This window comes from Pararge aegeria, chromosome 14 (genome assembly GCF_905163445.1).
Source record: "Pararge aegeria chromosome 14, ilParAegt1.1, whole genome shotgun sequence".
Classification (NCBI taxonomy): Eukaryota; Metazoa; Arthropoda; class Insecta; order Lepidoptera; family Nymphalidae; genus Pararge; species Pararge aegeria.
The window spans coordinates 4,258,978-4,284,763 of NC_053193.1; the positions used below are offsets into that span (position 1 = coordinate 4,258,978).

General features: G+C 33.1%; 3 protein-coding genes across 4 annotated transcripts in view; 1 reads left to right on the forward strand and 2 right to left on the reverse strand.

Annotated features, from left to right (window-relative positions):
- The window catches only part of LOC120629135, a 43,404-nt gene extending 34,452 nt beyond the window's left edge, over positions 1-8,952 (forward strand). The window contains 4 exon segments of the mRNA XM_039897928.1: positions 584-754; positions 4,485-4,590; positions 7,173-7,304; positions 8,440-8,952. Coding sequence (XP_039753862.1) covers positions 584-754; positions 4,485-4,590; positions 7,173-7,304; positions 8,440-8,585 — 555 coding nt within the window. The 3' untranslated portion in view covers positions 8,586-8,952.
- Positions 1-11,784, reverse strand: part of LOC120629134 (adenylosuccinate lyase) — a 50,630-nt gene extending 38,846 nt beyond the window's left edge. The window contains exon 1 of the mRNA XM_039897927.1: positions 11,522-11,784. Coding sequence (XP_039753861.1) covers positions 11,522-11,689 — 168 coding nt within the window. The 5' untranslated portion in view covers positions 11,690-11,784. The remainder of the gene's footprint in view (positions 1-11,521) is intronic.
- Positions 11,785-12,765: 981 nt separating this feature from the next.
- LOC120629356 (hydroxysteroid dehydrogenase-like protein 2) lies at positions 12,766-24,925 on the reverse strand. 2 transcript variants are annotated; one of them, XM_039898283.1, is made up of 12 exons: positions 24,745-24,925; positions 24,502-24,665; positions 22,921-23,012; positions 22,196-22,317; positions 21,303-21,389; positions 20,713-20,831; positions 20,299-20,395; positions 19,266-19,360; positions 16,546-16,616; positions 15,988-16,093; positions 14,917-15,045; positions 12,766-13,744 (listed from the first exon to the last, which is right to left on the reverse strand). In XM_039898283.1, the coding sequence occupies exons 1-12, from the start codon at positions 24,765-24,767 to the stop codon at positions 13,632-13,634; spliced, it is 1,218 nt and encodes a 405-aa protein (XP_039754217.1). In that variant the 5' UTR covers positions 24,768-24,925; the 3' UTR covers positions 12,766-13,631. The 2 variants fall into 2 exon arrangements, with proteins under 2 accessions (XP_039754217.1, XP_039754216.1); XM_039898282.1 differs by lacking the exon at positions 16,546-16,616 and adding an exon at positions 18,616-18,740.
- Between the last annotated feature and the right edge of the window lie 861 nt (positions 24,926-25,786).

Below are 25,786 nucleotides of genomic sequence, written 5' to 3' on the forward strand. Positions count from 1 at the left end.
ATCAATTTACCATGCCTATTATAGTCATTGATTGGATTTTGCTTGCGGTTTGACGCTTGCGGTTTCACCTGAACCTACCCTATAAATACTGGGATGTTAACAAATAAATTAACTTATCATCAATTCAGTTAATCATTCAATTATATCAGTTAACGTAACATTAGTGGTTTATCTGATGCTGAAGATGTCAATAATGGATTTATATCAATTAACATAAAATAACCCGCTTGTCTGCAATTTATTAAAAAAGAAGGCGTCATAGTTTTTCGATTAACACTTAACTTTTGAGGCAGATTTGTTTGTTTATGACCATGGTTTCATATGGAATAGTATTTTTAAGCGTAGGTATTTACTAAATAATTTGTCTCGCAAGCCTAGCAAGCCAGGACACATGGGACTCCTAAGTGCTAATTTACCAATACTGGTTTCCACACTATATTTGCGAATTAAAACAGGTTGATCAGCAATAAGAAATTATTATGACGATGATTATCATGATAGTGATAAGTGTGATAATGAGGATGATAATGATAAGTATGATGAAGCTGATGAAACAGAAATTAATGAAGTTGTTATTTCCTAGGTGTCGGAATACGGAGGCGGAGCGCGGGTAGTTTGGGCCATGTCAGCTGGAGATAGGGAGTCTGAGGCGCAAGCCAAGAAGGGGGAAGATGGACAGACCACTGAAGGTGGGAGCCGGGCTGCGACAGCATTGAAGGAGCACTGGTGTGTCTGTTTGAGGATTGTTGAATTTGTAAGTGAATTTGACTGTATTAATAATAAAATAAGGAATAAAATTGGTGTGATGACTTATAATAATAACTATATTGAAAAAAATATTTACACGATTTAGGATTCGAAAGATGTGATTGACTACAATATTGCAGAAAGGTCGATAAGTATAATAAAAAATATAGTTCCTAATTTGAAAAATAAAACTACGCCCCTCTCGTTCAAAGAGGAAACCCGTGCCCTGCAAAGGGTCGGTGATGGGCTGGTAATGTAGATGATTATATATAAAAAAAGGAGCCACTTTTAAATTTGTAAACGATTTCACGCAACATTGCAACAGAGACGAAAATCAGTAGATATCTGCATAGTGCGGAAAATAATGGAAGACCCAATAAAAAAGTTCAATTACACGAATTGCGGAAGCGTTGGCCCAATCGCGAAAGCTAAGAAGATTAAAATGTATACAAGGCCGCCCTAGCTGCGATTGCAACCGACAAAACATTCAAATTTTTCGGTAGATACAGGACGGACGGAATTACAATAATATTAACGAAAATTATTCATTTCGGATATCCACGATTAGTTAAAGGAACATTGTTATTAGATAAGAAACTTATTAACACTTCAATAACATTTAGTAAAAAAATGTTACATTAATAACTAGAAACTAATTCTTAATTATATACTAACTCTATTCTAACGGGCCATTACACATTGCAATTTTTCATTACTCAACCATGATAAATATAAAAGGATCCATTAAGTTAGTCCAGTTTATTCTAAAAATAATTTTGGATACTTTTTAACAAATTATTTGGTAATTAATACATCGATAGTTATTATTTTAACAGCTTAATTGTGTAAGCGATGTTTAATGTAAGCGTGCTTAGACGACATAATCTAAATCGTGATGATTCACTTGAAGGTACACAAATATGAATTTAATCGAAATTGATAACTGTTAAAGTAGTGATATTTGTTTCAACAGAGAACTATGGATGAGAGATGGCTTCTATGAGACCTGTTAGTAATATGTAGGACTTAAACTAACTACTAAGTTAGTAGTTAGTTTACTTGTATTTATGGCTACACTTCCAGCAACTAGGTCATGCAATATCTAGAGGAGCGTATTTTTTTTTAAATCTCACTATTATTAAGTGTTAGAAAGCCAAAAAGCGGCACCCAACACGATCTTGGAGGCCTGACCATATTTATTTAAATTGGAAAAGGGCTAGAAGAGTTAATTACATCGTATTCCCGACGTAAAGAATCAGTACTAGCATCGTACATAAATGAATAGGTAGTAGAAATAAAGATTTGAGAACTTTAGAATAATGAGCTAACTGTATTTAAATATTAGCATCATGGTACAAACAAGAAGGTACGTCTTAATGAATCTTTAATGAAGTTAATAGCCGAGGAGGCAGGTATAACCTTGCCATTGTGGGAAATCAGCAGGTGAGAAGAACTCCGCATCCAGTGTAGCTAGTTTGTGTCCTTGACAATTGCCTTGTGTAGATGCAAGTTTGAATACACCCGTTATTACTCTGTGGTCAGTGGTACAATGCCTACCCTAAAACTGATATATAACTCGTATAGGAGGAGAATTTGAGCAGTTTTACGCAATTTTACTGCTGTATGCATACCCTGGTAAGAAACCAAGTGCACGCTACTGTCTGTGATTCATAGTTAATATCGCCGTTTAATTCTGTAGAAGTGCTTATTTGTTTGCATGAGTATTTGAATTAACTTTGTCTTCTCTTCGTGGTGCAGTAGTGGGTGGTCACGGGTTTAATCCCCAGCAGAAGCAATTTGGGAATTTCTAATTTTCTCTAGTCTAATCTGGTGGGAGGCTTCGACAGTGGCCAGTGGCGATTTAGAATATTGGTACGATGTCGCGTTAAAATCGATTAGGGGTGTGAGTTTATTTTTACTGCGATACTCCAAGCCCAAACACCATAGCCGGCGTCTTTGTCGGTAGGGTAGTAACGGCCGACTGGCGCAGTGGGCAGCGACCCTGCTTTCTGAGTCCTAGGCCGTGGGTTCGATTCCCACAACTGGAAAATGTTTGTGTGATGAACATGAATGTTTTTCAGTGTCTGGGTGTTTATCTGTATATTGTAAGTATTAATATGTATTATATTCATAAAAATATTCAACAGCTATCTTAGTACCCATAACACAAGCTACGCTTAATTTGGGGTTAGATGGCGATGTGTGTATTGTCGTAGTATATTTATTTGTTTATATTTATGAATATGAAATCAAAAGAAGCATATTTAATTTTCCAAACAAACGAATTCATATCATTCGTTGTGACAACCCTATTGAAGATAAAAGACCAACAGGAGTCACATGATTTTAATTCTGCATGTGATGTAGGGCTGTATCTGATTTATTTCAGTATAAACAATGGCAGTGGTTTACTCAAAATCTATTAGGTTTTCGGTTAGATAAGTCCCAGAGACAGTACATAATGTACTTCTAAAGCCTGTGAAGTATTATTTCCGTTTTCATTTACACCTGGAGATACAAATTTCGATAGTTTTTATGCCGGAAAACACCAGGTAAATGCTGGTAAATAAGATGTATTGTATATAAGTATATTAGTCATAAAAGTACTCATCCGTCATCTTAGTACCCGAAAGTGCGAAATCCCGTACTCTCACTAATAGGTCTGTCGAGGGATACACAGAGTTTTTAGTGGGTGCTAGTCCCATATAACCACTCAGTTTCCCCTAACGGAGAAGTACCCTTCAGGCATTTTCTGTTTAATAAAAAAAATCCACAACGCAAGCTACGCTTACTTTGGGGCTAGATGGCGATGTGTGTGTTGTCGTAGTATATTTAGTATCTTTTTAGTATTTAGGTCGATATTTTCCATAGAGAACTCAAGCATCTTGGACTGAAATAGGACACTTTTCAGAAAATTGTTCCCAGGAAAACGCGTGCCAACAGCTAGAATAGATAAGATAAGTTTATCACACATTTTGGTAGAAGTTATTTATTATATACGAAGTTTTTCGTAATTACCTACTTTATTTTACCTCAATAAGCATAAAGTAATTTCCATCGAATATTAAGAATAATTATAACGCAAATATGATATTGTAAAGTTTTGCAAATTTAGTGGAAAACGTTAGGAACGCGTGAAAGTGAAAACTTGCGCGGTTTAGGAAAACACCGACATTAGAAAAGCATTAGTTAGCGGTATTTAGGAAATCACAAAAGGTGAAAACTAGTATTTGTCGAGCCAGAATAACTTTTACTTAGTAATCATTATGGAGTGGGATTTTATTATTTCTTGACTCTTGTTTATTTTATTTTTATATATCTGCCCACCCGTTAGGACGCGTATGGAATCCCATAACACTTAAGGATTTCAGGACTTATGGACTCTATCAGAAGCAACGACCACTTGATCATTGATTAAAAATAATGTTTGCACTCAAATAAAACTTCTAATCCAAAACATCGCGAGTCATTATCCTGACAAATTTTGGCTTTTATTATGCAAAAAACTTCACGATTGTATCAGCGACCACTTTTAATTAGCGACCACTTTTAATTTCGATAAACCAACCTTTCTTTTAACATAAACTTTTATCTAAATCTACTTCATCGAGTATACTCCGTCAATACCAAATTTCTTCTTATTTAAGTACCTACGTCTCACTACTATTTCGCGTCTTTCCAACCACAAATGTTCGTGCCTTGAAGACAAATACAAGAGATATATTTTGTTCTTCCAGATTCTCGCGGTGATTGCCATCGGTCTGCTGGTGGGTACGCAATATGCCCCACAAGTCTTACATTCTAACATTCGCCACATCTCCTTGGTCTACTCAGCTTATTCGAGTAAGTTTAACCTTTTAATAAATTGTCGCATAATTTTATCGCGTCTAGCACGCTATGAAATGGCGTCCATTGGGCAGCGGGGGACATGGTAAGTTTATATTTAAAATTAAAAGCCCTTTGACCAATCAATATGCGTGAAAGATTACATATTTAAGAATATGTGATACATTATTGCCAATAGGATAATTTTAAAAATAATATTACTTATAAAAAAATAAAATCGCTAGCAAAATCCATATTCCATTGCACTATACAATGCAATACCGTGTAAAACATCGAGAGGAAACCTGTATGCGTTAGAATTCTCTATCTCAAAGGCGTGTGAAGCCCACCAATCCGCACTGGGCCAATGTGGTGGACTACGACCAAACTCCTTGCCCTTGAAAAGCCCCAAAAAAGTGATAAATTATACTAAAACAGCTAGTCTTAAATTGATAACTTATGTTAAATAAGACAGAATGAAAAAACCTTAACTACAAAAAAAAAAAATTAAAATGTCTCTACAAAAAAAACCAAAAACCCAGTAAACAAAACTACATGGATAAGACCTCTACTTTAAGGTTAATTGTGAATAACTTTGTCCAAATATTAAAAAACGCCGGGAGATCACTAAGCCCTGGGACAAAATGTATAATGAGATTATTGATTAAAAAAAGAAAAATACTGAGAAAGCGAAAAATCTGAAACAGTCACAAGAAACCTGTACCCGTGTCATCTACTAACGTTTATCTTCATTTTCCATGGACGTGATTACGTAAACCTTTTGTAATAAGTACACGTAAGTAGGTTTTAGTGCAGTGGGTTTTTTGTTTGGAACCTTCAAAGCCATACTAATCGATCGACCATGAAATGTGTCAGAGTACTCTAACAATGCAACCGGCCACAAATAATGGATAGATTAAAACAAAACTAGCAAAAAAGAGACCATGATCCGGTTAAATTGTTTTAAGTTTCACGGGAAACGAACAGTGCTACGCTACTAGTGCTCAAGAAGAAATAAGATCAAGTTATATACCCACATACTCGTCGAAGAAAGGGATAATGCCCGTTCTAAATATAAATTCTATTTTTTTTTTAAATAACCCTAAATCCATACGAAATATTAAAAATATGATAATACAAACAAATACCACGTCGTATGGCCAGAATCATAGACAAGTTAGGTTATATGAGTTGCCTAGTGAAAATCAATAGGTGAAATTTAAATGTATGCTTAGGAATGATCTTTGACTGTGCATTGCCTTATTTGTTAGTGGAAACGGGCATACTTAAGGTAATGAGGAGTTATGAAATAAAACGAGAGAGATCGAAATGCCATCAAAACATTCAAAAACAAAAAAGAAGAGATCTCTGATAAAATTAAGTCTGCACTGACAAGGACCAAAAATGAAGAAGTTGAACCAAATTTTTTTAAGCGTGCAAATATGGTCTTATTTCTAAAGAGATCTCTTCCAGGCAACCTTTAGTGAGAGGTAATTATTTTAGGCTGCTACCATATTGTAGAAACAAATTATTAGTAGAACTTTTAATATATATATAAATTAAGGTTGAGTTATTTGAAAATAATGGAACTTGTGGAAAACGCAGAGTATCACTTTTCCTGAACCAGTAGTTAACTTTTAATGAGTATAAATGACTCATCGGAATACAATGAATTGGAACCGTTTTAGTTCCACCTAGGATGGTTAATTACATGATGATTAGACTCATTTTGTCATTGATCTGTCGTTCTTCAGGTTTATTTTAGTGGCAGATACTTAGCTTTGGAAATATCACTTCCAACTAACTGAAACGGTTCCATCGTGATCCGATCAGTCTTTTTCACATTAAAAAGAAGCTTGGATAGATAGAATCCCGTCTAACTTGGTTAAGCAGTTTCAAGATAGGCAATTTAAATCACGTGGTTAAATTCTGCTATCGTTTAATTAAAATGCAGGTACTTCGATATCACAGACAAAGACTTTATTTATTAAAAAAATAGGTTAGAAATAGATAGTAAATTAATTTAAAATTATACGTATCAGCGACAAGTCATTGACACTTTACGCAATATCAATTTAAAATCAGTTTCACTTCTTCATTAACTAGAAAATTGGTTTCAACGAACTTCATTTTACGTGAAAGTGTAATTCAAGTTGTGATTTATTGGTTCAAGTTAGTCAGCTTTTCTTTCAATAAATACGTAACGTCTTGCCAACCTTCTAAGTCGAAAGTTACAAAACAAAAGTTCACAAAACGTATAGGGTATCTACTTGTTGCAATGACTTACTTTTCACAATGTTCTAAACATGGGCTTTTTGAAATAAGTATATGTAGGATTCATTTTTCTAATTAGTAGTAAAAAAAATTAAGACCAGTTTAGCCTATTTCAGTAGCTCTACATTTGATAAATTTGCTATTGTTTTTTAGATCTGGCAACAGATTCCTACATGAGAGTTTCTACTTATTACCTTATTATGTTTTTTTTTAGACCTGCAACACAAAAAGCAATCGCTCTCACATTATGTTTTCCACTTATTAATGTATTTTACTTTTGTATATTTTTCAAAAGAATCTTTATTTATAGTTAATCTGTGGTCCAGGTTTTATTATCATCACTGGCGTGCTAATCATTGCGCGGTTGCTGGGCGAATCGGCAGCATGGAGGACTTCGCTTGCCTTTTCTACCGTCGGCGCCATCTTGTTTATAGCTTCCGCTGGGATTATTTTCTATGGTAAGATTTATTTCTATTATGTTTAAAACTTTTATTATCTATATGTAATGTTGTTTTTGCCCTTGACAAAGTAATTGTGCTTGGGTGTAATTTATTGCTCTAACCAGGTTGCTTCTTTATAATAGTTTTAAATGACTATGTGAGATGGTAATAGAAAAAAAAAACTGGCTAAGTTTGTTGTGGGCTTCTTCTTAGAGGGTGCGTTTGGAATCCTCGTAGCTTTTAGTTTTTTCGAATTTAGTTAACGCCATCAACTCATTCTATATCATATTTTAATGTACGCATCAAAAGTGCCATCTATATGCCTATTTGAATAATTAAATATTCGCGCTCGTGTCGACGTGTCGTAAGCTGTGTCGACTCTAATACAACAACTGAAAAACCTGAAAACTGATGAAAACTAGCTCAGTAGGTATTATGCTATCTATCGTGAACAGCCTTTATATACTGACTTACACCAATATAAATAAGCAAGTTCCTAATCACAAAAACAACATAAAGGTATTTATATGACGCACATTAAAATATAAGTCACGATATTATTTTTATTTGCCCTGTTTTCTCACGCAAGTGGCAGTGATTACCTAAGTACAAACTTGTAACAATTATGTATAATCTTAAATTTATCAAGCGTAGTGAATAAGCTTAGTCATATTTAATTGAAGAATTGATTGGTAGCTATACCTACCTGATATAGTTAACATATAACAACTTGGTATTTACATAATATTCAAGTTGAAGTAAGTACCTACTATAATCTAATTATTATAGTCTGGTTTTTATTTCAATTTCGTGTACAGATCGGTTTATCGCGAGGAACATCGCGGGGCGCAGCTAGTATGAATCTAATTTCGAGGAACTTTACAAACTGTAGCTATAATTATAGCTCATCGATGTGAAATTTAGTTTTTCACGAATCTTGCGAAATTATTATATTTCTGGGGTAAAAAGTAGCTTATGTTTTGATCCAGGGTATATTTATTATATAGTCAAATCTGCTAAGAAGTTTTTGCGTGAAGGAGTCACACATTTCGCTAATTTTTATTTTGTAGTTGTTTCAATATCCAACAATTGTTTTTTTTTTTCTGATTGAACACTTATGTTCGTTTTCAAAGACGTGTTTTTTTTTTTACAGATTGGCACAGGTCTTACTACGCAAACGTCCGCCCAAACAAAGGGGCTTACGACCTCATCTTGTCTTCAGGCGTCTTCGCCGTCATTGATGCTGCAGTTTTCCTTATTCATGCCTTTTTCACTTTCAGGAAAGAAGCTGATTATTAAATATTAAAAACAATAATTCTTGAGTACACAAAACATGATCGATAATAATTAACCGTACCAATTAACTAAATTCAAAATTGGCAGCCCAAAATATTTTGCCGCTTTCCCAGAAAAGAACGTTCGTATATTTTATTAGATGACATTACTTTTTCAAGTAAAATATTAGTTCAGTGTACCAAAGAATTTATAAAACGATACAATTTTATATTTTTTTATTTGAATTAATTGCATTATTTATCATTTTTATTTACTCCCAAAGTATTAGTTTAGGTTTACTAGGTGTAATTATATGTAATAATCGGATACTTTGTATATATAATTTTATTTAAGTTGTCCTGGAGTGTAGCTTGGATTATTTTAATTTTATTTTGTTTAAACATAAGCTATTAAAAGTTGTCCAATAACGCAGCTGTTTCTATGAATAAAAATCATTACTTTCGGCCGAGACAGTGCAAGTTAGAAATGAATACTTTTTAATTCTATAAGTTTTTAGAAAATAAGTTAAGTTATTTAAAATTTGTGAACTTGAAACAAGAATGGTAAAAGTTTTATTATTAATAAAAAATTGTAAATTTTAAAATATTTCTTAAGTTAGTAATTAATAAAAATACTAAAACATTCCGTTTCAGAGTTTCGGTGTTGCTCGCTAGAGTAAGCCGAGATTTAATATATATGGTACCTAGTACCACTTCTATATTATTTAATTACTAGCATTTTTCACGTTCATTGTATGAAATCATTGTGTTCTTAAATAGTTAGTTTTTACCCCTGGTAAAATTTCTCAGCAAAATCGTTAAAAAATAAAGCTAACCAATAACGAAAAGTATCACCGTTGGTAACGTAGGATTAACAATAAAAATATCTTACTAACATGATTTTTTTGCAAAGTATAATTAATATATAAACGTAATCACTTATATAAAAATATAATCCAGTCCATTTGTCCCCATTGGAGCAGGGTAGTTGGAATTAGTATAAATTTTCACTGTTCTAAGAGAAATAAAGCCTGTGCTCAACAGTGGGCTATTAATAGCCTGGAGTATAATAAAAATAAATGAAGTAAAATCTGTTAATTACGTCTGTTGTACGTCTTGTACCTTGTTTATCTCTGTCACAATCTCATAAAAGTGTTGCTTTCTCCCCCGTATAGAGGTGGTCAGCGCCAGTACTTATCAAATGTAAAAAGTTCAGTAGTAAAATCTCGTAAATTAACAAATAGGTATAGTTTTTATTATTATGTTAAGTTAATATTACATATAGAAAGGCCAAAGCAGTAATCAGTATCCGTCCAGTGGTAATTAAGTTTTATTCTATTTTCTCTTTTTTAATCATCCAACCTCTGAATATTTTATAAAAAAGTTAATAACTTAGTGTTAAGTTATTCTTTTTGATTTTCTTGATATTTCTCTTACTTTGAATGATCTTATTTCCTCTATTGCCGTATAACCGGTAGTTTAACCTATTATTAATGAAATATAGAATTAAAATTATTATAAAATAATTGAACTATATTATATTATTAAGTGCTACTAACAGATACTATTAGTAATCATAAAAGTATTTCACAATTAATTATAAAAAGACAGGAGAAAGGTAAATTTCTAGCAGATTGGATGAGAATTTAAATTAGATGAAGTTTTGGCTGAAAGATTGCTGCAACAAGCTGCCACTCACACTCTATGGTTTAAGTTTTTGTGAAATGCGTTTTTAACTTAATTTAATTTAATAATGCTTAAAATGTAACCTGGCGCTAATGTTACCTTATAATATGAATTTGGTGAGAGGTATCCGCGTAACATATAATATTAAATGTAAATAAACATGCATATTATTTAAATGTTGTGACTCGGTTGTATGATTGCATATATGTTATAAATTATTGTAAGAAGTATTATAATTTTGCATTGAGTGTATGTTTTAGTAAATAAATATTATATTCGCACGATGTACGTATGTGTTTTTTTTTCTTTCGCATGAAGCCAGGTAACTAAAAAGGCAATCCTATCAAAGCACGCCAATAGCCCTTTTGAAACATCTGCTTATTCTGATTATGAGTTTCCAAGAAGTATCGATATACCTACCATTTGATTATATCATCAAGTGGTATAAAAGAAATCTCAATTCAGCAGCCTTTTAAAGCAAAAGAGAACTTCACAAATCAGAAGCACTCCTAGCGCTGCTTCTATTTGGTTTATAGTTAGTCAACTTTATCACATTTATATTGAATATTTTGAACAAAGTCAACCAGTATCTCAAATTCAGGAGGTACCTACTCAAACCATAAGTTACTTAACTTTGCGGTAATATTATTGTCAATTCTTAAACACAGGGTGTGTACACAGGTTATATTATTGACAATAATATTAGCAGTTTTATTGATTTAGGTCAAGTACAATTGCGCCAATCTTTCAATTTACAACCTACATTCTGGAAGAAATTTCAACATAATATTCAACATAAGTTTCAAAAACAGTTAAAAAATGATAGGAAAATCTTGTATCGTAAATTGTAAGTATTGATAATAATAAAACTTCATTGTGGCCCCTAAATACCTACAATATTATTTAATGAAGTACAACTAGTTACAGGTTTACTTTTGAATTTTTAGTATAAAACATCGCACATAACTTTTTTTTATTATTTATTTATGAGAAACTAATATTTGGTATTAATAATTTTTTTTTTGTATGATTACAAAGGAACTTGAACTGTGTTCGCAGTTCAAGTTTTTCAAGCTTTGTATGGTATTCAGTTTTATCCTCCATTTTAAATACTGTCTAAAACATTGACATATAATCATTATTAAAATTAAAACACCCAGAAAGAAAAAGAAAATATTTTACACCATCCGAATAACATGACATAACCTCAAGATAGAAAACAGCAAAATAGTTTTCCTAAGGATATTTGTCTAAAAAATAAGCTATTTCACTTACCTTTTCTGCTTTCGCTAAGTAAACCCACATTTTTCTCCATGTAGAGAATTTCTTTTGATCACTAAAGTTGTACTGCATTTCTTTGGATGCATATCGAGTGCTTAAGGGTGATCGGTAGTTACAATGTTCAGTATTTCGTATTTCCGACGGAGCATCGCTCGAAGCCATTGTTCTTAATTCTGTTTTAAATTTCGAATTTTAAGAATAATTACTTCAGTCGCCGTACGTTGTAACCAAGTGACAAGTTGTCAACTGTCATACTGAAATAATCAATTGCGTAAATGGCCTTGGCGGGAGACCCACAGTAAAGTCTTAAATCGTGATAAGAAAGGTTATCCTGCTGATGTAATATGCAACAATTGTTGTTTATTTTTACGATGCTTAATACTCTGTGGCTTTTAGTAGTTTGTTATTTATTGGAGTAGTTTGTTTCTGTTGTAATCATAACAAAAATTAACTTGTTTATGTGATCCCTTGAAAGATATAAATGAAAATCACAACAGTCTATGTTAGAGGTAGAACATTACAATCATTATTATTATTGTATATTTTGTGAATAGAATTTAGTTAAGTTAAATATTACTTCCATCCTATAATATTATTAAAATGTTTGATTTTAGCTGAAACTTTTGTGTTAGGTATATAGGGCTGATTTTTCAATTTTTTTTTTCTGAAACTGCTGGCAACGTATGTATTTAAAGTCATGTAAATTTGACAATTTCCTTTTAAATAATGTTTATACGTAAAAATAACTCAGACGGTCAGAATTCAATACAAAAAAAATTGGCTTGAAGTAGCACAAATTAAAAAAGAATGAAACCTAATTTTAACTACTTTTTTAGTGAACATTTTATAGCAACATAAGTTTTACTTTTGTAATTATGTTTTGGTAATTACTTGCTGTTTTTTTATTGCTGGAAATCTGGAAATTAAATTTAGAACATCATAATTTCCAAAGTCCCCACAGTTATCCGAGAAGGTTTAATAACTGACTATGTAACTCTGCTAATCCTTATTGTTGAACAGTAGGTAGGTTCATCAAATAAAAGGTTAATAAAATAACAATATTTTTATTTACACAGTTTATTACTTTAAATATAATATGAATACTTATAGAAAAATACTTGTTTTACTGTCAGTGCATTGATCTGTGGGATACAAAAATAGAATACATGTGTGTATGCATAAATATTATAAAAACATTTATAAATGTACATCATTATGAAAAATAACATATATGTATCTACATACATCAGTTTTGGACACCAAAAAAAATGAAAGTTAGGCAGTTAAAACTTGTATCTATCTATGCTGATTTAATTGACGTACAAACTCCTTACGTTTGTCTTCAAGTTTCATATTATATAAAAATATTTTCGTCCATAATTTATTCAATATCCTTTAACAGTGTAAAAGTTTTTATCCTATTATAAAACAGTACCATAAATTAACACATTGCCATATAGGTTGTAGAGCTCTTTTACATATTATTGTAATCTTAATTCCTATGGTTTCCTTTTAAATGGACCAGTTGCATCGCAGAATAGCCCAAAGCTATCAGCAAAATATTGTACTTTCATAGCACCTAAATTCTTCGCACATAATCATGCAAATCAGTCACAGGTTAAAAATTAAACATTATAAAAAATTGTATAAGTTTCATATTCATACCTGCCCTACATACATACTGGTATGCTAATATAGTACAATGATTGTAATTCTATTGTACACACACACACACTTTTCTGCAGGAAACATTTGGAAAAGGCTATTTTTATATCAAACACGAAATGATACAATGTTTCAAAACATCAAATGTTTTTATATTGTTGGTTTAACATGCACGGATGTCTAATTTTTTTGGGCATATTGAAGTTTCAGACTGAGCTGCGATTTTGGAATATGTGTGTTTTGATCTGAAGATGGACATAGAATTCCTGAATTGACTATGGGACAGCAGCGTTAGTGAATTTTTTTTGTTGTCACGAGAACATGAGTTTAATTTGATTTGAATGTTCTACCACATTGGTGCAGCCTATCAATTAAATTTCATGTACAATCGAATTATCAACAATATCATACACAACAAATATTCCAGTTGAAAACGTATTTACGCCTTCGCTTTGAGTGACTTCATCATTTTCTCCAACTTCATAGCTTTTTGCATGTCACCCTTGATTTTAAGTTTTCCCATCATGAATGCAGTTGCTGGTTTCAACTTCCCTGTGGACAGAAATATTATTTATCAACATAAAGCGAGAATTACATCGTCGCAAGTAAGATTGTGCGAATTGTAAAGTGAATTTATCACACTCTGCTTAGCCTCATTCCCAGACAAGCTCTCCACTGAAATTTTATTGATCGAAACTTTACACCTTTAATAAAAACTATGTTTTTTTTAATCCTATGGGAACCGTTTGTGTTCCTGGGATAAAAAGTAGTCTATATTACTCTACATCCTTTCAACTAACTCTTTGCCAAACCTGAAGTTAATTTATTGGTTGCGTAGTTAGGGCGTTAAGGCAGGGCAAACAAACACACACTTTCGCATTTATAATATTAGTGAATGAATACACTTTTATTGTACACCACATAAACATATAGAATAATTGTAAATAAAAATTTAACGAAGAGTATACAATTTGGCGGCCTTATCGCTACATAGCGATCTCTTCAAGGCAACCAGAAGCGTAAAACACAGCTCAAGAAGAGAGTTAGGTGGTGAAAATAAATAAACATATATATTTATATATACCTATACAATGAATATCAATAATACATAAATATATACAGTTTTATATACAATTAGCCGAGAATTAGTCTTGACTTGACTAGTCAAGACTAATTCTATTTGGGGGCGTGGCCTACTCGGGCCGGGACAGACGGGACGAACGTTATAGTTAATTGCTGTCCATTTGCATAATCATTTCATAAAGTGTTTCTTAGATGGATAATTATTAAATGTTTTCTTTAGTTTTTTGTCAACAACTTGAGCAAGATGTTGACCTGTGCGGCGCGTGCCTGATTAAAAGCAAGCGCGGGGCCCGTAAAAAATTCTTTAAAAGAGCCCTTCATCTGCTATGGGTTCTTAAGTATAAAGTGGTAAAATACACTTCAATACTCCACTAGTATAAACGTGTCTTAAATACAATACGTATTTGCTATCTATAGGTTACAATTTTGTGGGTAATTAATAATTTAGTAAATTACTATAGGCGATGTCTGCGTGCGTGTGCGTGTGCATTTGCGTGTGCGTTTGCGCGTCCGTCTGTCAGTCAGGCAGAGATGAGCGTTATTAAATATCCGGGGCCCCCTTTCAGTTTCCCCCTTTACGTGTCAGACAATTAAAGTGGTGGCGTGGTTGAGTCTGCTCTTTAAAGAGTATTTGAGCTTACCGGCAAACATATCAGCAAAGTTATTGCTGTCCATTGTAAGCACAGCGTCTGCGGGGTTCTTTGGCTCACCCTGGCCGCACGCACCGTCGCCATTCTTTAGGTCCAGATGCCATACGCCCTCTTCTTTACCTGCACATCACAAAAGATTAATTACTTGAAGGCGCAATAATAATGCAATATACAACGTGTACAGATGAAGGGAGCATCAGTATATTTTATAAGGAATCACCATGTAAAAATATTAAATCCAAAGAAGCATATTTATTTTTCCATACAAACTAATTCAAAACAATCTAAGTTTTGACTTATGACAACCCTATTGAAGATAAAAGACCGTCACGCGCATAGTCTGCTACGCGACGCGTAACTTATAAAGTGACGCAACACTTTTAGGGCTGCATCTGATTTCTTTCAGTAAAAAGTATACCAATGGTTTACTCAAAACTATTAGCGTTTCGGTTTCACAGATAAGTCTCGGACAGTTAATATTGTACCTCTAAAGCATGTGAAGTAATATTTCGGTTTTCATTTACACGTTGTATTTAATTTCGCCAAGAAATAAAAATACACAAAACAGACCAGCCCTCAGTGCAATTTTATTAAAACGAATCCTATGATGTTAGTTTTAAGAATGAAACTATTGTAACTTTTGAAAACTAATAACTTATTAAGTCCATCCCATTTCATTTCATATCCTACGTCCGGGGACAGGCTTTTCTTAGGTCAGAGGAACTTTGAGCCTATATATAGGTTAGCAGGTTAAAGGCAGCTAACTTACATCAACTTAATTATTTCACATGATAGAGATCTAAATGTAAAAAAAATCTTAACGTGCCCGATGAAGCACAACAGTTAAAAACTGTTATTTTCTTAATCTAAGTTGGTACCGAAAATAACTTGTCAGAAAACTCAATAGGTAACCATTTTTATCCGCACCCAGAAATCGACCGGAAGCCACCGGGACTCGGGAGTAGGTAGAAAGAACATGCTAACCGGTAGACTTACCGGAAGCAGAGACATATTTCTTTAAAACATATTCAAATACGTAAGCAAATGAGAAAATTACAATACCTTTTACGTTAAACTGAAACACAGCCTGAGTCTTCTTCACGAGTTCAGGTGTAATAGTTTTGGTGATCAGTGCAAACAATTGTGGTATCTGTCCACCTGATTCAGCCTGCAATTATAGGAACACATAAAAAAAAATATCATAAATAATCTTAATATTTGATATTTCTACTTTTACAAACCAATCTTCATAAAATTGGTAATCTGTGGATACAAACAGATAACAAATCTTACACAGACTAAAAAGAATTATCTTTTAGTAGACTACAGATAAATTATTGAGATTATTTTTAAAGATAAGTATATTAGATAAGGCTATCTGTGCTTATGTATTGACATTGAGAAATTATCTTATAGAATGAAATAAATTTTTATCTACAACTCATTTAAGTTATTTCTGACAATGAAAATAAAAGTTTTTTTGCTAAGAACGACTTAGTTTATTAAGAAGTAATGGTAAATGGAATGTACAAATGCAAAGCGGAGTACAAAAAAGAATAAAATTAGTGGTCATAGATATATTTTTTATATAAATCCAGATAACATGATTTAGAGTCACACCTTTTTCTCAGCTTCCTTAAATTCTTCAGGAACTTCCAAAAAGAAGTCAATTAACAGATTGTTCGCATTACCTGCGGACAAAGACGATGGTAATGTTGTTAAAAATGTTCAATTCGAAAAATGTTGTTGCATTATTTTATCGCCGTAGATATTTCCTTTACGCAGTACCAAATATTGTTCGTCAATTGTTTCCTATGTATGGTTTAGGTTTATTTTATAATTAGTTAAATAAATCTTTTAAAGGAAGGCAACAAAGTAGCTAATGGAAATATAGTTAATTAATAGCTACATACACAAATTGCCAAAAATGTAAACCTATGACCACTAATTTTCCAGTGAATTACATTGTATGAAAAATTGGCATGAACTATAAAATCGAATTTAAATATTACAGGTTCAAGTCTATGAAAGTATGTCCGACGGGATTACTTATGTGTATATTATGTTCTATATTCAAGTGTTCTTATGTATTGTTAATACGTTACGTTGATATCGCAGGTATATCTGCGTCAAATGGATTCCTGTCGAAAAATAATTGCACGGGAGTTTCCAATTTATACAATTGGATACTAAGAATGATTTTTACATTCCGCTTTTCAAGTTTACTTTTTAACCAATAGAGTTTATTAATTTTTTTAATTTCCTTTTTATATGGATGAGATAGGGCCCTAGCAGTGTCAGACAGACAACCTTCCGATCCTATAAGGATTCCAATTTCCTGTTATGAGGTAAGGGAATATAGTGTGATGTCTTACGGGATCTTATTATGGGGCAAAGCTGCTGATATTAAAACTATATTCATATTGCAGAAAAGAACTGTACGGTCAATATATAAACTTAAATCACGTTAATCCCTCCGTGAAAAATTTAAAGAAATAGGTATGCTTGCTACCGTAAGCATACCTATTTCTCACAATATATTTATAACAATATAGTATTTGTAAGGCAACATATTAGTCTTTATAAACAAAAAGTGGATATAAACAGTCGAATTACAAGAAATGGTCATAAATTAGTGACATCTGCATATCGTCTGCGAAAGGTGCAGAAGTCATTTGTGGGATTGAGTATGCGCTTTTATAATATGATTCCTAAGATACTTTTGGACCTACCAATGCATAAGTTTAAAGAATGTGTTAAAACACATTTACAGCGAGGTTATTATACAATTGATGAATTTCTTAAGGACAAGGTTGCTTGGAAGCATCCGGCTCCGCTTTCATCTCTCACAGATAGAAAAATGAATTTTAAAATGTAAAATGTAAATTATTGATATTGGAAAAGAGCAACTGCCGAGTTTCTTGCCGGCTTCTTCTCGGTAGAATCTGCCTTCCGAACCGGTGGTAGAGTCACTACACACAGACAGACTTGACGTTTCAAAAGTGCTTATATTAGGCCTACTTGAAATAAATGAATTTTGAATTTTTATAAAAACTATTATATAAGATCTTCAAAACTACTATAAGGTCTGAAACCGTTCCACCAATTCGGCAAAAGATAGATGTATATTATGTACTGTTTTGGTAATTCAAGGTGAGGCGGAAGTTATTAGCATATTCTGCTGGCGAGTATTTATTTGTATAACAATACACACATTTTTTATAAAGTAATAAGTAAAAACTACGAAACTACCCGCAAAATATTCTAAACTACCCAACTGCGGTAATAATTTAAGTGCACAGTCCGCCCGTCTACGCCAAAACGCAGTTTGTTTTACCGCTATCCCTTACCTCTCTAACGCATACACACATTTTGACATCGCACATTCAAACTTCAGGCGCTGCGAGTGCAACCTAACGATGTTATGCGCGGCTGATAAAAAAAAGAGATATGCTATCTATTTTTTTTAGCATGCTATATCGTTCTTTCTCAATCTAACGTTGTTTTACGAGGCTGATAAAAAAAGATATAGCATGCTATGATGGCCTTTCTGAATTTAAGGATACTGTACAAGGCTGATTGAAACTGCGCTGAATATGTGTAATCAACGAAACGCAATGTCGCTTAGTAATTAGAACATACGAATAAATGTCGAATCTATAATTATCCACCACTTTACACGATACAAACCTTTTCCGCATAGCGTGCGGCCGACGTGTGGTAGCGTCGTACCGACGCGGAGGACACCGTCTTGTGCTGCGCCAATGCGGCCGGATCGTCCAAGAATCCGTCCAAAAGTAGATTATCCACGTTCTCTACGATATCAATACGGGTATTTGACCAACTTTTTAAAGTGAAACTTCTTACACATATTTTTTTTCGACGTGATTTTGGAGTGAAATTTCAAGAAGTTACGTCTCACCTCAAGTCGCGAAAAGGGGAAAGATGGGAAAGAGAGTTTTACAATGCATTCAAAAATCATGTTTTGTAGGTAAAACTCCATAAAAAGCGTTATATTATAGCGACGCACACGAGTGCGTTGTTTAAGAAATTTCACTTCTAACGCACTAGTGGGATCGAAATTCCATTTGAGGAAACGCATAACTTGTTGCATAACTGTTTAAGGAAGGAAGGTATATTATTCTAATGCCATATGACTTCCAAGTTATACCCATATTTCCATTGAATAATCTGATAAATGAATAATCGTAACTTTTCAAGGTTGTTAATATTACGTATTATCATCGACATGCTAAAAGTCAAATACCCAATAATTATGATTTCAGACTATTAATAACTGTATTCAGGAAATCTTAGGAGCAATAAAAATGTGTATTTACTCGGATCACAGGCATATGGAGTCAAATCTTTGATGCCAGCCGCTTTGAGGACATCTTCGTCGATTTCGAATTTGCCAGTGTACTTCGTTGGATCTCTGTAAATTTAATCAATGGTTACGTACTGTTTTATTATTCTATTGTTTATGATTTATCAATGCAAGCAGAGGTTTTAATTAAAAAAAAATTAAGTTATCAAAAAACTAGCGGTTCCCGGCAATTACGTTGGAATTTCGTTTTTTTTTTGTGACAACTGCCCAATTTTTTTGCCGAAAATAAAATATTTTGTCGACTATATTTTGTCACATAAATTAGGCAGCAGACACCTATGTGTGAAATACCAAATGTAATATTATGTGGAATTTTACAATTTTAATTTTATTTATCATTATGATTTAAATTTTAAATGTTTTTATTTCTCGGCGATTTAATGTATTCATAAAAAACAAGTTAAATTAATTTAATTGCATGTAAAATGTACTGGTTTATATTGACATACAAGTGTTAAAAATGCATGCTGTGATTACCTATAATAAGTTGAACATTAAATATCAAACCCATATACAACGTGTAATAGAATTACGAAATAATATTGAAGGATACATAAGTATATTTCATAAGGAATTATCCTGTAAAAATATTTTATCAAAAACAATTTTTTTTTTATACCCAAAAATTTTTAAGTGTTTACTTATGACAACCCTATTGGAGATAAAAGACCAACACGCGCAAAGTACATGCGCTACGCGATGTGTACCTAATAAAGAGACAGGAGTCACTTGACTTTAATTTTGCATGTGATGTTAGTGCTGTATCTGATTTATTTCAGTAAAAACTTTGCAAGTGGTTTACTCAAAAACCATTAGGTTTTCGGTATCACAGATTAGTCTTAGAGAAAAGATATACCTCTAAAGCCTGTGGAGTATTAATACGGTTTTCATTTATTTACACGTTGTATAGAAAATTAGAGTCGAAAATAATAAATAAATAAAAGGCTATGTTAGTTCCATTCTGTGATAAATATGAACGTTCTTACTTGCAAAGCATAACATATGCGGCGTCAGAAACGATGTCGGGTTTTCTGCTAGTAGATGTGTCCCCGGTAAGCATCTCGATAGCAGCCGTTGCAATCGCTGTAATTTTGATTACAATAATGTACTGAAATTCAAGAAATTCTGAAAAAGTATATCAAACTACGCGCGTTTATTTTGGAGTGAAATGTATCCTATAGCCGTTTACAGGATGCAAACTATAAGATAATTTAATGTATTTGTAATATTAGTATGGATAAACCTTCCATTTATTAGAAACAGACCACACATTCAAGTTGCATTGTTCTGTCCATTTATTTGGGAACCTTTATTCATACTAATATTGCATCCTGGAAACGGCTATAGCTATTTTTTACAACACTAGTGTGTAAGAGTGTAGTCAATAAAAATAATTATACCTGTTTTAGGCCAGAGTGCGTTGACACCAATTTTGTATTGTTTGAACTCTTCACTCATGCCGAGCACGCACATCGACATTCCATACTTTGCCATCGTGTATGCAACGTGGACAGAAAACCTGGAAAATATGTACAATCTAAAACCTTCCTTCAAATATGCAAAAAAGTCTTAAGAATCATTCATACATATATTTTTCCTCATTCCTTACACTTACCGCGGGTGTCGTACGTGGCGAATAAGGGAATTTAAGGAAGAAATGCCAGCAGCAGTTCTATTATCATATACTACTACTATAACTTAACCATCTGCCCAGCGTGGTGGTTACAGGGAAACCCTTCCGTTGGAAGAGACCTTTAGTCCAGCTAGACTAGCTAGACTGTACTAGACTATTGATGAAGATGGTGATAAGTAAATTTATTTTTAGATAAAGTGGGCAAGTTAAGAGTTTTACAAAGTAGGCATGCGTCGCTTCATTTATAAAGCAAGTGATATTACTTGCTTAAAACACACTCTTAAAGAATCCGTGCCAGGGATCTAAGTCAGGAAAAATATACATCCAGTAGTAAATTTTTGTACAGCGGACACTTACCAATATGGATTCATGTTAAGAGGTGGTGACAAATTTAGAATGTGCGCATGGTCACTATTCTGCAGCAAAGGCAAACACAGCTTTGACCTGAACAATACAAAAAGAAATCAATTTTAATAATCTCTATAATATACTTTTGTTTTATATAAAAATTAAAAATGTATGTAAGACTTTATTTTATATGCTTGGATACTGATGAGCTTTCAAGTACATATGTTGTAAAAGGACTTGAAATGTTGATGACAGTAGTCTCTACATTACTAAACCAGAATATAATAATAACAGCTATGCTAGTAGTTGGTATGCAAACTGTGGCTTCATTAATCATCTGTGGACTAAATATATAAAGGCCACAGATTTATATCTACATTTTTAATTTACATATTTGATAATTTTGCCAAAGTTTATAGGTAAAAACACTAGGTAATAAAAACATAAAAGGTTTTTCTTTGTGGCACTGTGTCGGTTATGTACAATGTACATGTTAGTTTTACTGTAGATTGTAAAAAACAAAGCAGCATACTAGGCTGTTGTAAAAACATAAGGCTTGCATACTTCACTAGCACTACGCTACAATGAAAAAATTATAGTGGTGCTATTTTTTGGAACACAAAACATATGTGTTGTGTTCATTTTGTGATTTCCTTCTTCATATTATATTTGAATGTTTGATCAAACAAATATTTTACTCTACTTGTGATGTCGCACAGTTTAAATGGTGCCAGCAGGGTTATGTTGCAATGTTAGAGTGGCTGGCAGATTAAACATTTTGATAAAATGAACTTCTGCTTCACACTAACTATTACACTTTTTGTGTGTTTATTCAAAATTCTCTGCAGAAAAAGCTGGTATTATTTAAATCCAGTGTAAAAGTGAAAAAAATTTTTACTTACGCTAAGAATGTTCCCCTTGTATTGATATTGTGCATGAGGTCATATCTCTTCATGTCAGTGTGGGCTGTTCCGGTCAATGAAATAGCTGAAGCATTGTTAACCAAAATATCAATACCATTGAACTGAAAAAAAATGTTTATTTAAATGTAAACATACTTCACTCATACAAATTTGTTGTACTTGGAATAATCATAATAGATTGGTAAAGGTTTACGTGATACTGGAATGAAAAGCAAGAGCTATAAAAATGTAGCTCTACCCTCTTTTGATGATACTAACTGAACTGTAATATTTTGTATCTAATGCTAATTTGATTGTAATCTTTTTTTTTTATTCCACTACAAAGTGAGCCCTTGACTGCAATCACACTTGGTGGTAAGTGATGATGCAGTCTAAGATGGTGGTGGGCTAACCTTTTAGGGATATGGTAATCATATCCTTATGATATTGTATCGGTTTCTACCCGACATCACACCAGAACTAAATCGCTTAGCGAGCAAAGACATCAGTCTGTGTCAGTATGGTGGTAACTAGCCACAGCCAAAGCACCTCACCAGACAACGTTTTTAAATAATTTATGTTATGAGTGTTGACAGGGAAGACAATTTGTCACATAATTTTAAATTTTACTTTAAAGTTTAATGTTTGCAATTTTCCACAGGTAAATGTTTAATTATATTATTACAAAAAGAGCAAATTAGTTATAAATTTGGTCTTGAAAATACCTTCTTAACAGCTTCATCAATGGCTTTTTGTACTTGCTTTTCATCTCTTACATCTACTATGCATGGCAAGGCTTTTCCACCAAGGGCTTCAACTATGAATAAAAATTACATCATCATTAGCTTGGTAAATATCTGAATGAGCACTGGCATAAGACATTAAAATTCAAATTAAAAATTAATACATATATTTTTCTTCATCCCTCAGACTTCCCGCAGGTTTTGTATGTGGCGACTAAAGGAATTTTCAATTTTATAAATTTAAAATGCATATAAAAATTTTCGGAACTGACAGGATTTGAACCTGCGACTCTCGGGCAATCGCACGTGTCTCATTGTAATATGGACCTTTGAAAAAGTAGATCGAAACTGCAACGTTTCTTACTAGTTGACGCTACAGTCGCTATAAGACTGATGTGAAAGACATACTAATTTCGGCATCGACAGTAGGAGAGCCGTAGCTTAATTGGTTAAAGCGCTCAGACCGCGTTTGCCCGAGAGTCGCAGGTTCAAATCCTGTCGGTTCCGAAAATTTTTATATGCATTTTAAATTTATAAAATTGATAATTCCTCCAAGTGTAGGTAAAAACACTAATAAAAATTATAAAAAGAAGGCAATTTTAAAGAAGACAAACTATTTGGCATTAAAGCAAGAAATTGGCCAAATTTCTTCGGCGGCGGTTTCTGTGTTGATTTGTGAGATTGAGCAGAACTTGTACATGCTCTGTGGACCCACCAAACTGTTTTCTGCTAAATGCAATATTGACTTTAATTTTGACATTTAAGTTAATACAGGCACTGCCCAGCTGCAAACACCATACAAATGTATTGGTAGTAAACAACATTAGAAGTGTTAAATCTTAGCAACTAGTTCATTTTAACAATTGACGGCCGATTGGCACAGTTTGCAGCGACCTTGCTTTCTGAGCCAAAGACCGTGGGTTTGATTCCCACAACTGGAAAATGTTTGTGTGATGAGCATGAATGTTTGCCAGTTTCTGGGTGTTTATATGTATATTCTAATTATTTATGTAATATATTATTCATAAAGATATTCATCAGTCATCTTAGTACCCATAACACAAGCTACGCTTATTTTGGGGCTAGGTGGCGATGTGTGTATTGTCGTAGTATATTTATTTATTTAATTTTATAATTTTTATAAAATAAGAATCACTAGTGAAAAATTTATAATTACATTAGTAATTCAAATAATCTATGCACTGAAAATTTGCAGCTGGGCATCTCTTCCACCACTGCACTGGCCCGATTAGCAATGACATAAGCATGATGTTGTATTGATATCATTTATAGATTAATAAATTTTTAATACACTAGCTAAATAAAACAAGCATCTCTGATATATTTTTAGCATACACTGTGTCATTTAAAATATGCCATAAATATAACTGTATTCCAATAATGTTATTTTTTTTCATGTCAATAACATCATCTCGATCAAAGGTCATTGGACTTTCGACGCGAGTGCAAAGTCCATGTATTACAGCTTGGCAATACAAACAAACTTTCCCTAACAAATTCTTCACTAAATAATTTAGTTTATGAAGGAGTTTTTTGACTTACTTTCTTCCGCTGCAGTGTAAATTGTGCCTGGGAGTTTAGGATGTGGTTCAGCGGTTTTTGCAGCCACGACGACATTCGCTCCATCTTTAGCCGCTTTTAGAGCTATAGCCTTTCCAATGCCACGTGAAGCACCCGTTATGAACAGCGTGCGACCCGCCAACTTCCTAACAAGAGGGGAAAATCTCGTTTATGTTGAAAGTGGAACTCCCACCCCGAAATATTGAACATTCGTCACAAACTCACCCGGTATTCGCAACTAAGCTCATTGTTATATTTGGTAAGCAGAGGTTTGCTTTACTCCTACTTGTCCGAACAGTATCGAAAATATTACAGTAAAATATAAACCTGATTTCTTCAGTGGTCGACTAATTATTTTCATGGATTTAAATTAAATGTACACAGGTCACAGATTAATGATTAATTCATGCCTTGTGCAACTGTCAGTTGTCATTTGACAATTGACAACAACACAGTTGTTTAACTTTGACAGTTTAGTGATTACAAGTGAATTCACTATTATGTCTAAGTTAAAAGCCTCTTTACACTATACGGAAGCACAGAGTAGGTACGTAGGACTACCCGGATTTCTGAGCGAATAACACCTGCTCAGAGTGCTATGGCAAAAGTGGTCAATGAATCAAGATTATGTACTAAGTATGTTAAATTCCGTTTTACAGTCGAGGCATTACGCAAGCGTATTCTAAGCGAGCGCGATAAGGAAGCCGAGAGTGTAAGGGTAAATACATGGGTCGTTATCGCGTTTCGTTCATAATTTTAGATTAAGCAATATAAAAAAATGTTTTGTTTTTAACTGTTTGATTGTATCTAGGTACATATTTTTAATAACACATATAAAACGCCATTTTTTTAAGTCCATAACCTTTTTTCTACATCGATGGAAAGGAATGATAACTGCCTAGATCATAATGAACTATCCTAGGAGTGAAATGATATTGGCCTGAAAGGCAATTAGAAGTGTAGAAGGCGATGAAATTATTATTGAAAACCCTGTATGTACTCTTCTCCAATGTCGAGAACAGAGCTGTCAAATATGACTACTATTGGTGGAGCGGAAAAAGACCGTTAGACATAATTATCGTCTTGCTCGTGTTCATACGTAGGCTCACCTATTGGGAAACTCTGTTGAGGTCATTAAGCGTCATAATAAGGTCTCCCAGAGACTTTGCCTTTTGATATTGATATTACATAAATACATACATACCTACATTAAATTTTTTGACGATCGCGACTTGTTTGCAACCAGATACGAATGAAAGTACTGGAT

Bases quoted from the DNA above. Each gene is read 5' to 3' on its own strand.
- LOC120629356 (XM_039898282.1), bottom strand. From the start codon at position 24,767: ATGAGCTTAGTTGCGAATACCGG. The intron at 24,666-24,744 runs GTGAGTTTGTGA...CCCTCTTGTTAG, and splicing joins AGCTTAGTTGCGAATACCGG to GAAGTTGGCGGGTCGCACGC. The intron at 21,390-22,195 runs GTAAGTAAAAAT...TGTATTGTTCAG, and splicing joins ACAAGGGGAACATTCTTAGC to GTCAAAGCTGTGTTTGCCTT.